General features: G+C 28.4%; 4 protein-coding genes across 4 annotated transcripts; 2 read left to right on the top strand and 2 right to left on the bottom strand.

Moving 5' to 3' along the window:
• Positions 1 to 608: 608 nt before the first annotated feature.
• PGO_130390 (signal recognition particle subunit SRP14) lies at positions 609 to 1175 on the bottom strand (the record flags this gene model as incomplete). The annotated part of the gene is made up of 2 exons (XM_028689555.1): positions 609 to 814; positions 1073 to 1175. 2 exons carry the CDS (start codon positions 1173 to 1175, stop codon positions 609 to 611), a joined length of 309 nt encoding a protein of 102 aa, XP_028545356.1.
• A 1195-nt stretch (positions 1176 to 2370) lies between these two features.
• PGO_130380 (hypothetical protein, conserved) lies at positions 2371 to 3320 on the top strand (the record flags this gene model as incomplete). Its single annotated transcript, XM_028689554.1, has 2 exons — positions 2371 to 2784; positions 3204 to 3320. 2 exons carry the CDS (start codon positions 2371 to 2373, stop codon positions 3318 to 3320), a joined length of 531 nt encoding a protein of 176 aa, XP_028545355.1.
• Positions 3321 to 4130: 810 nt separating this feature from the next.
• On the bottom strand, positions 4131 to 7673 carry PGO_130370 (origin recognition complex subunit 1; the record flags this gene model as incomplete). Its single annotated transcript, XM_028689553.1, has 1 exon — positions 4131 to 7673. The coding sequence occupies one exon, from the start codon at positions 7671 to 7673 to the stop codon at positions 4131 to 4133; it is 3543 nt and encodes a 1180-aa protein (XP_028545354.1).
• Positions 7674 to 14285: 6612 nt separating this feature from the next.
• On the top strand, positions 14286 to 14609 carry PGO_130360 (high mobility group protein B1; the record flags this gene model as incomplete). The annotated part of the gene is made up of 1 exon (XM_028689552.1): positions 14286 to 14609. The coding sequence occupies one exon, from the start codon at positions 14286 to 14288 to the stop codon at positions 14607 to 14609; it is 324 nt and encodes a 107-aa protein (XP_028545353.1).
• Positions 14610 to 15582: the final 973 nt, after the last annotated feature.

Genomic DNA, 15582 nt, shown 5'->3' with positions numbered 1-15582 from the left:
TCTTATTTCGTTCTTATTTCGTTCTTATTTCGTTCTTATTTCGTTCTTATTTCGTTCTTATTTCGTTCTTATTTCGTTCTTATTTCGTTCTTATTTCGTTCTTATTTTATTAGTTTATTTTTTCTTCTTTTTTTTTTTTTTCTCGCGCACATACAAGATATTATTTCAACTGTTCGGTGACCTAATATTCATGCATTTTTAAATCATTGAATTTTCCATTGCTATTAAAACATTTAAATCGAACATATGAATTCATTAAAAAGTGATGTTATATATATATAATCTCAATTTATTCGCCCACGTTCGAGGGATAGGTTTTTTTTTTTTTTTTTTTTTTTTTTTTTTCAATTATTGTCTGTCAATTATATCAGTTCAAAAAGGGAATATTTGCACACACACCCTTGGCACATCATTCGGTCCCTTCATATATAACAACAAATGTGTTTTTATGATGACACAACAAAAATGCTTCATGTTTTAAACGCTTCCACGATGTTAAGTTCTTATGGTATAATGATGCTAATATACAACATTAGTACCATTTCGCTATAAATGTGATTTTTTCCCAGTTTAATTTATAGACAAATAAAAATGGATAATAAAGTATGTTAAATCTTCATGATGTTGTTTAATTCATGCGAAAAATTAATAACATTATCATATACATGCGTTGAAATTTTTTTTTTGCCATCAGTTGCTCTAACCAAACATACATATTTCTTATTACATTTATTGTCATCTTTATTTGTCCTTTTGTTTTTCTTTTCTGAGTTTTCCTTTCTTGGGATGATATTTTTCACGATGCTTCGTTTGACTAGGTTGTGAAATGTGGGGAAAATGAAAAGGCAAATTAAATCATATGTATTATTCATTTACTACTCTTTTTTTTTTTTTTTTTTTTTTTTACACTCAATGTTTTGCAGAATGTTTATATGCACATGTACATACGTGAATACATTATCTTTATTCAAAAGGTATACAACTATGACGCTAAGAATAATGTATATTTGGATATATATTATATAAATTTGTATCAATGGGGGATAAGTTATTGCTCTGTCCATATACTTACCTTTTTTCATGGTAATCCAAATGGATGTTTTTTTTTTCTCATATTCTTCTCCACATAGTTTATTCAACTGTTCAATAAACGCACTGTTGCTTAGTAGGACCATTTCAATTTTTCTTTAATTTTACTATTCTTTTGTTACGTCTTTTGTCATTCCACTTTTTCTACTCTTTTTCGGATTGTATAAGGTTAAGCTCTAATGTTTTTATTTTAAAAATTGAAGAAGAGGAAGGAGGGGGTGGGTGGGAGAGAGGGCAGAAAAAAAAAAAAAAAAAAATTCTTATTCTTTAATATACAACTTTTAATGTGTTAAGGTAAAATCAGCGAATAGGAACAGCTTTTATAAATATTAAATGATAGACCAAACTTAACAATAAAATTTTTTTGTTATTTTTACGCAATGTGTATTATTGTTATACAAGGAATTTTTATTCAAAAGCGTGTGTTACAGGTGGGAGGGAGAGGGTACAGAAATTATATCGAAATTGCAATATGGCTGCTTAAGTATACCTAAATATAGATGGGACTATTTTGCAAAAAAGAAAAAAATTAATAAATAAAATGAAATAAAAAATGAAGTGAAACAAAATAAGTAAACACGCATAGAATAAAATCTCAATTTAGCCTACCGTTTCTTATTTCATTTTATTGGGGGGAAAAAAGAAAAAAAAATATATATATGTATATATTTATATGCACATAAATATGCATATGTATGTTTGCACGTATGCATTTTACTACGTAATTTAGTGCTTAATAAATAGAAACGAAAAATATGGAACAAAAAAAAAAAAAGAATGACCTGCCTATTATTAGTGAAAGTTGTTAAAAAAATAAAAAAAAAAAATATCCCTACACAAAATGGCTCCATAAGTAGGTGGGCAAAAGGGAAAAAAAAAAAAAGAAAAACAGAGTATCTACTGTCATAACAAGTATTTTCTAATATGAAGTGCACTCACACATGTTTGTACTTACATGTTAACCACTCGAGTGTGAAACAACTTCATGAGGTCATCCTCAGATGGAGGTGAAATAAAAAACAATTTTCAATCTCAGCACTGCACGTTTAAGGACATCCTTAATGGACATGCAGTGATAACAGGTTTTACATGATCCACTTATGTGCTACAGTTAATGCGTCTGTACATTCGAAACTACATATGTTCGCATAGATGTCCTCCCACCTATATCAACTAGTTCTTTATGGTGGGGTGGGAGATATAGTATAGTTTTCTATTTGTGTTGGCACACATATGTACATATATATATATATATGCACAATTTGATACGAATTATAAAATATGGACACATCCCGAGTATTTAAAGAAGAATGCTCAATGCATATAAATGACGTCCAGTTTACGGATGAAAAAGATGTTGATAAGCTCATTAGTAAGATTAGTGTGAATTATAAGGAATGCAGCAAATATGATCAATATATTGATCAAGACGAGGAAGATGAAGAAGAGGAAGAAAATGACAACACAAAGGTTCAGTGCCCTCTTCAAAATTTAAAGGCTAGGAAAAATATAAAGTGTGACGTAAAACTAAAAAAAAATGAAATTACAAATTCGAGAAGTAGCACAATGAATGAGACAAAAAAAGGACAGAATAACGGTGTGATGGACAACCTAAAAGATTTTATTTTTAAAAAAAATATGATTAATGACAAGAAGATAAAAAAGATGGGAAAATTTGATAACATCAACAGTAATGTTTTCACTAATTTGAATGTAAGTTATTCTGAAAACGCTATAAAAGCCAGGGCAGTAAAATTTGAGCCCTTACAGCCAATCTTGTAAACAAAATAGCTGTTAAAATAAAACGAAAAAATGAATATGTGTTGTTATTGCATTTTTTTTTTTCGTTCTTTGGACATCCTAACCAAAGACATCACCAAAAAATATTTACATACATGGCTAGATATGATCCTATATAATGGAATTTCGACACATTTGTTAAGGTGTCATGTACATATCCATATTATATGAATGCATATTTTGAATGTCCAAACGGTGTTTATCATCTCGTTATGTTCTTAAAAAAAAAAAAAAAAATGTAGTATATATCTCCCTTTCGTATGTGTTAACCTTACTGCATCTCTTTTTCTATTTCCTTTTTTTTTTTTTTTCAGGTCAAGAAGAAACGAATAATGGAAAGTAGTGAAGAGTCAGACGAAAATACACATTCGGTTAAAAAAATAATCGATTATGTTAAGAAGAAGAAAAAGCAAAGAAAAGGGGTGAAATAAAAGTAGAAAACTTCGATGTTTTTTCAATATGGAAATTCTGCACAACAAACATATATATCGCATGAGTAGATGCACCTTTGAATTGTATATGACATGAGCTATACCAAGTGGTTGATACATGTACTTCTCCATATGTGCCACATCCCAATCTAATGAGTCTATTTGTTTTCTTTTGTTTGTAAAAAAAAAAAAAAAACACTTTCACGAGTTGACAAATTCATATCGTAAACGACTTTTTAAATTTAAAAAACAAAATAGAATAGAATAAAATAGAATAAAAATGATACATGCGAACATTCTGCTGCATGTGGTCTCCATGGGTTACAGGGATTGTAGAAACAGGATATCACTTCAACTTTGGACACTCCGATGGAATTCCTACGTGATTGTCAGAGGACCCTTGTTCCGTTTAATGCACATGTGATGGACTGTGTATATTGGCTTCTAACTTGTTCCAAATTGGGTAGCTGCATCAAATTGGTAGCAGCATCAAATTACAGAAATCACCTAAAATGATAAATTAGCAGATGCAGTACGAAAAAATGGTTTAAAAAACGAGAGAAAGAGAAAAGGTAAAAGTGCATAAACTATATGCCATATTAACAGACAACAATTAGTAGTTTCGAGAATGCATTGGGGAGTCCGAAAAGACGCACCGCCGGACCTTGTGTTTTATAGGACTTCAAAAAAAAAGAAAAATAACCCACACACGCATGCATATATATATATATGTTTGTACGTATGTAGACTGAGAAACAAAAGAAACTGGGAACGATCAGGACTTGACAAGGCCAGTTGAGAGGCAATACGTTAGTAAAAGTTGAGCTTCTGAGAACACTCTGAATCCTTCATAAGCGCAGTAATTATTAATTGCGTTTCGACATTGAGTTCTATGCCCATGTCCCCTGATTCTTTGTCAATTTCAGCGCTAACTTGTGTTTTGGTGGATTTATTATCTGCAGAATTTTTTTTGGATGATTCGTTGAAGCCTAAAAGCATTTCTTTATTTTTATTTTTTGCTAATTTTTCAAGAGGTATATATGGTCGAATAAGCAGAATCCCCATTTTGACTAGTTTGTCTAGCATAATTTTAAATAACTCAGAATTACTACACATACCTATGCACCTTCCGCTTGTTTCAACTAATACTTTGTATCTGTTGAGGACTTTTTTATAAGGTATAATAAACTCATTCAGCATACGTAACTCTACTATGACACATGTAAGAAACATTTTAAATGGCCAAGGTAAATAATTGATTGCGTTAGTCAATGGGGAATCAAATAATTGATTAGTTGCTTCTGTTATATCTCTTGGTACAATTTTTTGTCCTCTTTTATTTTCAAATGCTTTTCTACATATTTGTAAAGCTTTTCTAATATCTCCAGATACATTTGCAACTTTCCTTGCACATAACTGTATAGCTGTATGATCAATTATTTCTTTACAATTTTCTAATCTTTCTTTTATTATTTTTTCAATTTCATCTCCTTTATATGGGCTGAAAACTAAACGTCCAAAAGCTAGACGGGATCTACATCTAGGTATTAAGCGTTCAGGTAAATCCATAGTATTTGAAATAGCTACAAGAACTAATTTGCTATTTACCTTTGTTGGCCAATCAAAAAGAGTAAAAAGGACTTTCTGAGTTCTGGTAATCAAATAATCAATTTCGTCGATTATTAATATGGACACTTTTCTACTATCTTTCTTATTTTGATTAAATAATCTGTCAAGTATTTTAAATGAATTTAAAGCATTAGGTGGTTTTTTATTAAAAACTTGTTTATAAAACACTTGATATGCTGCATTCGGATGTACAACATTCATCCCATTGATTTCGAAAACATTAAATTCTGGTATTAATTTTTGTTTACTTTTGTATTGTAACAATTGAATCACACTATATACAGTGGCTGTTTTTCCTGTTCCTGGCATTCCACTAATGTATAAAATTTGATTACTGCCTGATTGTTTAATACCAGATTCTAAGAACCCATGTACTTCTTTTATTTCTTTTTCTCTACATGGAAGATATTTAGGAACTACATCTAGCTGCATCATTCGAATTGCCTTATCTGTGGGATCTGTTATATTCCTTAACAAGTTTACGTAATAATTCTCTTGGTCTTGTTTTATGAAATGTTTTATATCTACATTAAAATTGTTTGCTGCGCCCTTCTTGGATATACTTTCTCCATTGGTGGTTGTTTTGGCTTTATTTTTCGTCATTATAGTATTGACACTTGACTCTTTGCTCTTGGAATGAGTTGTGGTGCTAGACTTTTGATTTTTCGCTGGAGAGGAAGTAGAAGAACCTTCCCTTTTAGATGCAGAATCTACCATTTCGTTTACTTTTAATTTATCTATAATCAATTTTAAAGATTTATTTTTGCTACTTTTTTTGTTATTGGAAAAGCAATAATATAGGTCACTTGAACCTAGTACTAAATTTTCCCAATGTTCATCATTTTGCACTTCACATATTCTTTCTTCTCTTTCTTTTAAATAATGAGTGCACAAAAATTTGTCTTTCCCTGGTTTGGATATTTTGTCTTTATCAAATAATTCTTCCTCATTATGTACTACGTGTATCTTTTTTAAAATCATTTTTGCATCTAATATTTTAAATTCAATATTTCCCAGTAAATAAAAATTCTTTGTTTTTTCATCCAAAAAATTTTCAAAATCTGCCTTAGAACGTCTTGATTTCTGTTTTTCAGCTAGTTCTTTTATATAGGATTCATCAGTTTGATCAAAGTATATGCATATTTCTACTTGCATATTATTTCCCTTAGTGTTTTGATAAAAGCTTGAGATTTTTCCTTTTCTCAGTTTATATGTCTTCGTCTGTTTTTTATGCTTGCTCAGTCGTTTTGAACTACCTTTCTCATTGATATCCTCATTGTTGGCATAAAAAACCATGACATTGTCTCCTATACAATACTTCACTTTGTTTATAAGCACACTTTCATATATGATCCCGTCTTCATACTGGCAGCAGTTTGTGTCTACTTCTATTATAGATGTATTTTTTGTTAGTTTTGCCACTTCCTCATTTGTGAATTCTTTGTTCTGTTCCTTAGATTCATTCACACTTTTGTTTTTTTGCTGATTCATGGGAAGCATGCTGCTTCGTTTGTTCACTGTTGTTATCTGTTTAGCTAGATGTTGTGCGTTCTGGTGAGTTTTCTCATTTTTCTTGGTCAATTTGTTGCTTCTAGTGGAGCGGCTGATTTTCCCTTGGTTGCTGCTTTCAAAGCTACCATCGCTGCTCACTTGGCTGTCTTCTTCGCTGCTCAATTGGTAGTCTTCTTCGCTTCCCTCTTCGCTGCTTACTTGGCTGCTTATTTCGCTACCTACTTGGGTGCTTTCCTTCGTAATGCTGCTTCCACATCTAGTGTCTGTAGTGTTCAAAACTCTTCCCGTTTTTGCCCTTTTCACAAGGTTGCTATACATGTACGAATCTTTCGTGAGGCATTCGCTTTTTCTCTTCAACAGAACACTAGACCGTGTTGCACTGATTACTTTTTTGTGGTCTTTCTTTATGCTTTGCTTCCTACTCGGCTTTAGACTATTGTGTTTACTAATCGATTTTCTATTCGCTTTTCCACCACTTTTGCTATCAGGTTTGCTATGAGGTTTTCCACCACTTTTTCTATCAGGTTTACTATGAGGTTTGCTCCTTGAGGCCGATCTCAGGACTCGAGCCTCATCATGTACTTTGTCTGGCCCTCTCCTTTCGGAATACCTTTTGTTTTCTCTTCCTGCCTCTGCATCTTTCTGTTTTTTAACATAATTTTCTGCACCGGTTTTATTTGGGTTCAAATTTCGTGGGGATCGCCTCATGTGTTCATAATTTTTACTGTGACTCTTTCGTTTGTTATGCTTTTTCTTTTGTCCTAGGTTTTGCAATGATGAGGTAGACGACGTACACGATGTGTGCAAAGTTTGCAAAGCATGCGAAATATATGCTGACGAATTACTATCTGAAGAGCATGTATATGATGTGACAGAGGAAGAAAATAGGGAAGAAGAAGATTTGTCAAAGTCGTATTTTTCTTTCCTATTTTTTTCTTTGCTGCTAGTGTGAGCTCGATTTGTGGTTTTCTTAACAGTTTGATTTACTTGATTTATTTGATTTAATTCAAAATAAAAGTCATGTGTATTTTTTGGGATTTTTTTATAATCCAGCATATAATTTTCATTTTTTTTTTGTTCTTTTTTTTTTGGTGTGTTAGGAAAATTTAAAATGTTTAATTTGCTCACATCTAACTTTATCCCCTTTTTAGTTGGACTCAAAATTTCACTATCATTCATATGAAAATTTTGAAAAAAATGTTTTGAAGTCATTTTTTTTTTTTTTTTTTTTTTTTTTAAAAAAAAAAAAAAACATTCGCAAAATTTTTTTTTTTTTAAAAGTTTTTTTTTTTTTTTTTTTTTTTTTTTTTTTATTTTTAAAAAAAGATGCATTGAAGATGTATTATTTTGATAAGCCTTTTTTGGAAAAATATTTGAAAAGTCTTACTTCTTTACTTTTTTAACATTTTGCCTTATTTTATTTCTCCTCTGTTTTTCGATTTTATAAGCTGTCGATTTAGTCCGTTCTTGTCACACATTTTCATGTCAGATGTAGATTTGTGGAAAATTAGGCGGGAAATAACAATAATTGTGTGTGTGTGAATTTGCAAGATCGATTAAATTAGGTTTTGAAAATGAAAAACATTCCCATGGGTATAAATACGTCTCTTTTAAAGTTGTAGCATACTGTTTTTTGTGGATTTATCTTTCGGAATAGATTCCATTGTTTGATGGAGCCATTTTTTTTTTTTTTTTTTTTTTTTTTTTTTTTGGTATAATGAGCAGGGTTGATATATAATTGTGTCATTTTGTATTTTTTCAAGTTTTCAATTTTATCAGTTTGGAATTTTTTTTTTTTTTTCTTTCTCGCAAAAGATTATGTATCTTTTTCAATTCAATGTGGAATGAAACGTGTATTGGCTGTTCCATAGACAGGTATTAAACTCTTTGTAAATTTTTCTTATCATTTGTATATGCGTAAAAAGAGCGTTAAAGACTGAAATAGCAAAAAAAAAAAAAAAAAAAAAAATTTAAACAAAAATAAAATCACACGGAATGAAAAAAATACATAGATGTGAAATCATTATGAATGTGTGATATTATGTTTTTTTCCTTTCTTTTTTTTCTTTCTTTTTTTTCTTTCTTTTTTTTCTTTCTTTTTTTTTCTTTCTTTTTTTTTCTTTCTTTTTTTTTCTTTCTTTTTTTTTCTTTCTTTTTTTTTCTTTCTTTTTTCTTTATGCATTAGTGGAATATGGCCTGGTGTTGTCATTTCTTCATAACTTCAAGGTACCTTAGAAAACACATAAAAGTGTGTGAATAGTTTATTTTGTTACTGTTTATTTTAGTATGATATGAATACCTTTTCCTTTTCTTCTACACATTTTTTTTTTTTTTTTTTTTTTTTACACATTTATTTGCCATATTTTTTACCCTTTTTTTTTTGTCCCTACTTTTGTGAACTAAAAAAAAATGAACTGAAAAATATTCGCCCTCTAGCAATTTCCTCTTCATGCTGAGAATGTGTTCGAATTCGATTCGATGGCCAAAAAGACACCTTGTGAATTTGCAATAATGTCTTTAGTATTATTGTGTCAGTATTGCACAAAAATGAGTAGTAAAAAATGTTCCTTGATTTTTTGTGAAGTTTGTCCTTTTTACAGATTTTATTTTTTTCGCCCCGTTTTGTGTTTCATTGAATGTTTTTTTTGAACCGTGAATACATCATTCGCATGCGTAAAGGAACTACACACCCTTTTTGTGAATGTTATATGGGTAATTGTACGTATTGTTGCTTTTTCTTTTCATTTTTGATGCAAAATTTTCTTGCATTTATTGTGTAAATTTACATGAATAATATAAAAGTAAAGACTTTTTTCTTTTTTTTCTTTTTTTTGATACAATAATTTTGGTGCTAAAAATGTCTATATGGGACACCAGCAGAAGCCGGTAAAATTCCCCTTAACTCGTTTACATACCCCCAAATTAGCTTTTTTGATTTTATTTTTTTTCTTCTGTTTTTCGTAAATTTACCTTTGAAATTGTTTTGATTATCAAAAATTTACACATCTAAATAATTCCTTCTTTGCCATTTTTTTTTTTTTTTACCTCATACACTGCTATACATTTTGAGCATCTCAAGTAAAAAAAAGAATAAAAAGACAAAAGGGGCTTGGATTCTCAAAAGCATAGTATATGAAGCACGATTAGGGTCTCATAGGTTATGTCAGAAGTACCACGATTTCACAAATGATTGCAGTATAAACATTACCCAATATATCCAACCTCTTAATTCAGCATGTGTAGCACAAATGTGATGATATACCCCCCTGCACAAATTCATTGAAGCATGGTTTTGTATAATTGTATACATGTTTAAGTAAGACATACGAGATAAATGCAAAGAAAAGTGGGAGAATTTTATAATTCTTGGCTTTCCCCAAATTTATTATATTTTTTATCCTAAATAAAGTAACAACACAATGTGCTAAATATGCAACAATAAAGGTAAAAATGTGTATATACGGAAAGAGTTGTATAAAAGTAACATACATGTGTAAAGAACAAATATTTTATTTTTATTGCAAGATTTTATGTAAAAAAGGACAATAAAAAAAAGGGGAGAAATAAAAAAAAAAAAAAAAAAAAAAAAAAAAAGAATGACTAAAGGTATCATTTTTATAATAAAAAATGGGCAGAAAAATATAAAAAATATTTGATTCCCTCACTTAAGCTATTTCTTTCGAAATGTATCGCAGAATATGAGTGATATGTGAATGAAATTATGTTGATATTCGTTAAAGATTTCTGTCACTGCTACTACTGGTCAATTATTCAATTTGTTTCTTAATTTTTTCTCATTTTTCTGTTAATATATGGTGTTAATTTGACAGCTTCTTACTACTGCGATGGTTAATTTGGGTGCTCAATTCATTCCTCCAGATGCCAAAAGAACAGAACAATACAAAACATAGAACTTATAGAAAAAGCCTTAATAAAAAAACATTATCAATAATCCCTGTTTTGTAAAGAATAGTTCTATGCATTAAATAGTTTGCTAATTGTGTATCATATATTGTCACATGATTGTCATAAAAATAAATAAGCATTCTTCCTTTTCCCAAAAGTGTATATACTAAGAAGGGATATGTGTAACAGGCATATTTTATATTTGTTCTATTTTTTTTTTTTTTTTTTTCTTTATTCTCAATGTATCATTTTGTTATGCGGGATATAATGTGGGAACATTTATTACAATTTTATAACATCCTTGACAGGAAAATAAAACAGGGGATGGGGGGGGGGGATAATAATAAAATAAATAAATAAACAAAAAATAGTATAAGTAGGGTGAATAATGTAAATAATGTAAATAATAATTTCCGTCTGTTTGTACCTATATTTAAAATATAATAATTAACAAAATTTCTCCATAACAAAATTTACCAAATGGAGGTGTGCATGTATAGCATTATGTTGTAATTCTGAAGAGGAATAAAATATATAACCTGGAGGAAGGTTAAAATGGGGGAGAAAAGTTTTCCTATATTACGTACGAATTCATACCTTCACACCATTATTGATCATTAAATGATGCAGAAAAATAAAAATCGTTATTCAGCTAAGAAGTGTTGAAACTTTCTTAAAAACATAGATCCGTAAACATTGGCAAAGAAATGTATACATTATAATGTACATATAAAATATGGCCCCATGGGATATTCGTATGTATTTATGTACGTATATATATATGTAACAGAGAAAAATATATATTTCCAGTTGTGATACTTCCCCCCCCCCCCCTTTGCAGGAATGAAAAAAATAACCAACCTTTTACACGTTTTCAAATGAACTGTTCAAGCACATTGGTTGAAGAACAAATGTGTGGTTAAATTTGGTCTTATTACATACATGTTCTTTTTCTGAAATCTTTCTGCTTTGCTTTGTCAAGCTGGCCCACTTGCGTATATGTATGTATTAATGCATTCGCGAAAATCATGCATTTGTGAATTCTGGCATTTGTGAATTCATGCATTTACGAATTCATGCATTTACGAATTCATGCATTTACGAATTCATGCATTAAAGAACTAAAGCATTTACGAATTTACGAATAATCAGCTGATAGCCCTATTTGACCACTAAATATATATATATGCAGAACAGGCACAAAATGCATCCCTTTCCTGATTCCCCCAATTGTAACAAATATTGAGAAATTTAGAAGAATGAGACTCCTCAATTCACCTCCGAGCATAAAATATATATGATCAAATGTTAATGCGTGAATGTAAAAAATTAAATGGGAAAAGATAATATATTGCGTGCATAAGAATATATAAACTTACAGCATGATCCGTAAGAACCAGGGGGGGAAAATGATACAAGCCGAATGCGAAGTGGCAAAAAAAGATGGATAAAAAAGTAACAAGAAAAAAAAAAAAAAAAAGTTCAATAAATATAAAGCTATACCTTTTTTATATTTTATTTACGTAAATTCCTGTTATACATATTATGTCCCCACTTCAAATAAGAAGCTTTAAAAAAACATTTACGCTTTTATTCGGAGCAGAATTTATTTAATTCTTTTTTGGGAGTAAAAAATAATTGCATGTACATGGCAATTTAACAGGGATTAAACCGTAATATATAATATTATATATATATATTCAAAGGTATAAACGCTAGAAGCATGGAAAAAAAAAAAAAAGGGCAATGGGCCAAAAATATTAATTATGTATGTATTATATATATATATATATATATATTATATATAGTAAAACAATGCCATAAATAAATATATATACATAATATATTATAGCAAAATATTTATATAAACAGTAACTGTAAGCGCATAATGCGAATATATGCACTAATAAATACGTGAAACTCACAAAAGCACTCCATGTTTTTTAACTGGACGCAGCTATAATGATAAAAAAAAATATATATTATTCATATGTATATAAATAAGAAGTATACAAATAAATAGAGGTATATGCAAATAAATAGAGGTATATACAAATAAATAAGAAGTATACGAATAAATAGAGGTACATACAAATAAATAAGAAGGATACAAATATACATATATTTTACATTACATATATATATTAATTAAAATATATATATAATTACACACGTGTATGCGAATTTTTTTGCTCCCTTTTTCTCGCAATAAATTTTGAACGCAAATTAAAAGTGCAAAGAATATGAGCTCTTTTTTTATTATCTCTCCTTTTTTTTTTTTTTTAAAAGTTTTGAATTATATCATTTTCTTATGCATATATATAAACTTTATATATAAATAAATTATATATAATATATAAATTCATCATTATATAGCAATCTCGTTTCATTTTAAATGCTTTAAAATTATTAGTGTTCTTTGTTCACTTATACTTTGAGCAATAATATCAAATTAACTATATGATTCGGTAAATAAATTATATATATACCACTTCGCAATCAATATATATGTACGATTAAGGAAATGATCCATACGATATTCATATATATGTTTATATTTACATTTCATGTATATATGATTTTTGTGCCCCTTTACATTTACGCACAAGTTCCATATATATATTTATTTATTATTTAATATATATATATATATTCTTATTTTTCATTATATTTTTGTGCTTTTTTTTTTTTTTTTTTTAAAACGTAAATAAACAAATGCACGTGATTCATACTTCCCCAATGTTCAAATATTATTGTCATGAATAATTTTATTGCTTTACTGCAAGAGGATATAGCGTATTTCTTAAAAAAAAAAAAAAATAATCAGAAAAAATAAAGGCGTAAATTTAAAAAAAATTTATAAACATTTAAATTTAAGAATTATATATAAGAATATTTTACTTTCCAAGATATAGTAAAAAGTATTCTCTCTTTTTTTTTTTTTTTTTTTTTTATTTTGCTATTGAATTATTATTCGCTTTTATGAAAAATATTTAAGAACCTTTTATTATATAAGAATTTTATAATAAAACGTATATTTTCCTTCCCCCCCCAGCATTCATCCCAATATGCTTAATATTTATGAAACTTATATATGTGTTAATACATTATTTGAAAGGTAAAACGTTTTATATACGTATATGTATATATATATATATATATATGTATCTTTTTATACATATACTATACTGACGTATTCACCAATAGATTTAAAACTATTTGAGTATATTCCCATTTTACATACATGTAAAACATTTTTTGCTTAATTCTTTTAAATTTACATTACACACTTTTTATCCGTACACCATAAGAATTTCAGCATTCAGTATTTCTTTCAATAAAAGCAAGCACAAAGATACACACACGAATACAAACTCGTACATTTTCCTTTTTACACAGTTTACATTTTCGTATACAGTGTATAAACATTATACGCGTATGGGCGCATTTATACACATTATTTAATTATACATTAACACACACACGTAAATACAATATTCCCACATGTACACACTGTATCCTGTAGTAATGTATTATCATAGTGAAAAGTTTATACTGTAAATACATATATGTATATATTTTTATTTTTCTTATAAAACATTTATATACAATACTTACGTATCACATGCTTCGATAAATTATTATCCATCGTGAGGCATTATACACCATATGTAACTTTGCTCGTGCATAAATTTCCAAAATTCGTGTTTCCCTTTTAAATAATTTTAAGCCTTAAAGTGTGGCAATTAAGCCTAACGTATTTCACAAGGGGGTATACATACACATAAACATACATATATATACAATCCGTATACTTACGTATATATCACTTGTAAGAGTATCAAAAGTAAGAAATTTTTAATTACACATATTACAACATTTTTGAAAAAAAAAAAAAAAAAAAAACACATAAAAATAATGGATCCCATGAAAAAATTTAACGGAATGAAAAATATGGGAGGAAAGGAAGTCCGAAAAAGAAGAAAGAACAAAAAGGACCCTCTGGCACCAAAGAGATCATTATCTGCATACATGTTTTTTGCAAAGGAAAAAAGAGCTGAAATTATAACTCGAGACCCTGAATTAAGTAAAGATGTTGCTACTGTTGGTAAAATGATTGGAGAAGCATGGAATAAACTGGACGAAAGGGAAAAGGCACCTTATGAAAAAAAAGCACAAGAGGACAAACTGAGATATGAACGGGAAAAGGTGGAATATGCCAAAACAAAAATAAAAGCATAATCCATAACGCTGGATCCTCCGCATAAGGGAAAACTTTAAACATACAAATGTATAAACGAATTGGCATATTTGTATACATTTGTGTATACACACAATATGCATATATATATATATATATATATATATATATATATATATATATACATATGTATGTGTGTGAATATGTATAGCATGTGAAGGGGCGAATTTACGACATATGCTGAATTGCAGAGAAGACGCACCTTTTATTATACGAGTGCATACGTTTTTATTTTTGCGAAGATCAACCAAAATGTGATCTTTAACAAGTTTATAAAGTTACACAAATAAGCGTACTATATATAAAATGTACGAACAGGCATTCTGACGTTTGAACATGTATGAAGATACAGTTTCTTGTTGGCGCAGAGTCAAAATAAAATCACATTACACAACATACAATTATACAACACTTTCATATTAACTTACAGATATATAGAGGTAATCATTTTTATTGATGTTAACTTGCATTCTTAGCAGTTAATAGTTGATAGAAACTTACCAGCACTTATAAAAGTGTACGAAAAGTTTAAACATATATTGATAAATTATAATAAACAAAAACAACAAAAAAAAAAAAATAATAAAATAAAATAAATAAATAAAAAAAAAATAAAATAAAAAAAAGCAACATGATGTATATTTTTTTTTAAAAATAAAACATTAAAAAATGAAACACAACACCTTTTATCATTTTAATAATAATATTTTTTTTTTTAAAGTTATATTTAAGGATAACGTTTTAAAATTTTCAAAAGTTATTTTATTTTACTTTTTTTTTTTTTTTTTATAAATGTTCAATATATATAAAAATAAATAAACAGATATACCATATTTTTAGGTTTATTTATTTATTTATTTATTTATTTATTTATTCATTCATTCATTCATTCATTCATTTTATATAATATAATTTCGTGTGTATAGCGTTACAATTTTTTTTTTTTTTTTTTTT

This window comes from Plasmodium gonderi (genome assembly GCF_002157705.1).
Source record: "Plasmodium gonderi DNA, contig: Chr13, whole genome shotgun sequence".
Lineage (NCBI taxonomy): Eukaryota > Apicomplexa > Aconoidasida > Haemosporida > Plasmodiidae > Plasmodium > Plasmodium gonderi.
This window is presented reverse-complemented; position numbering and strand designations above follow the sequence as displayed.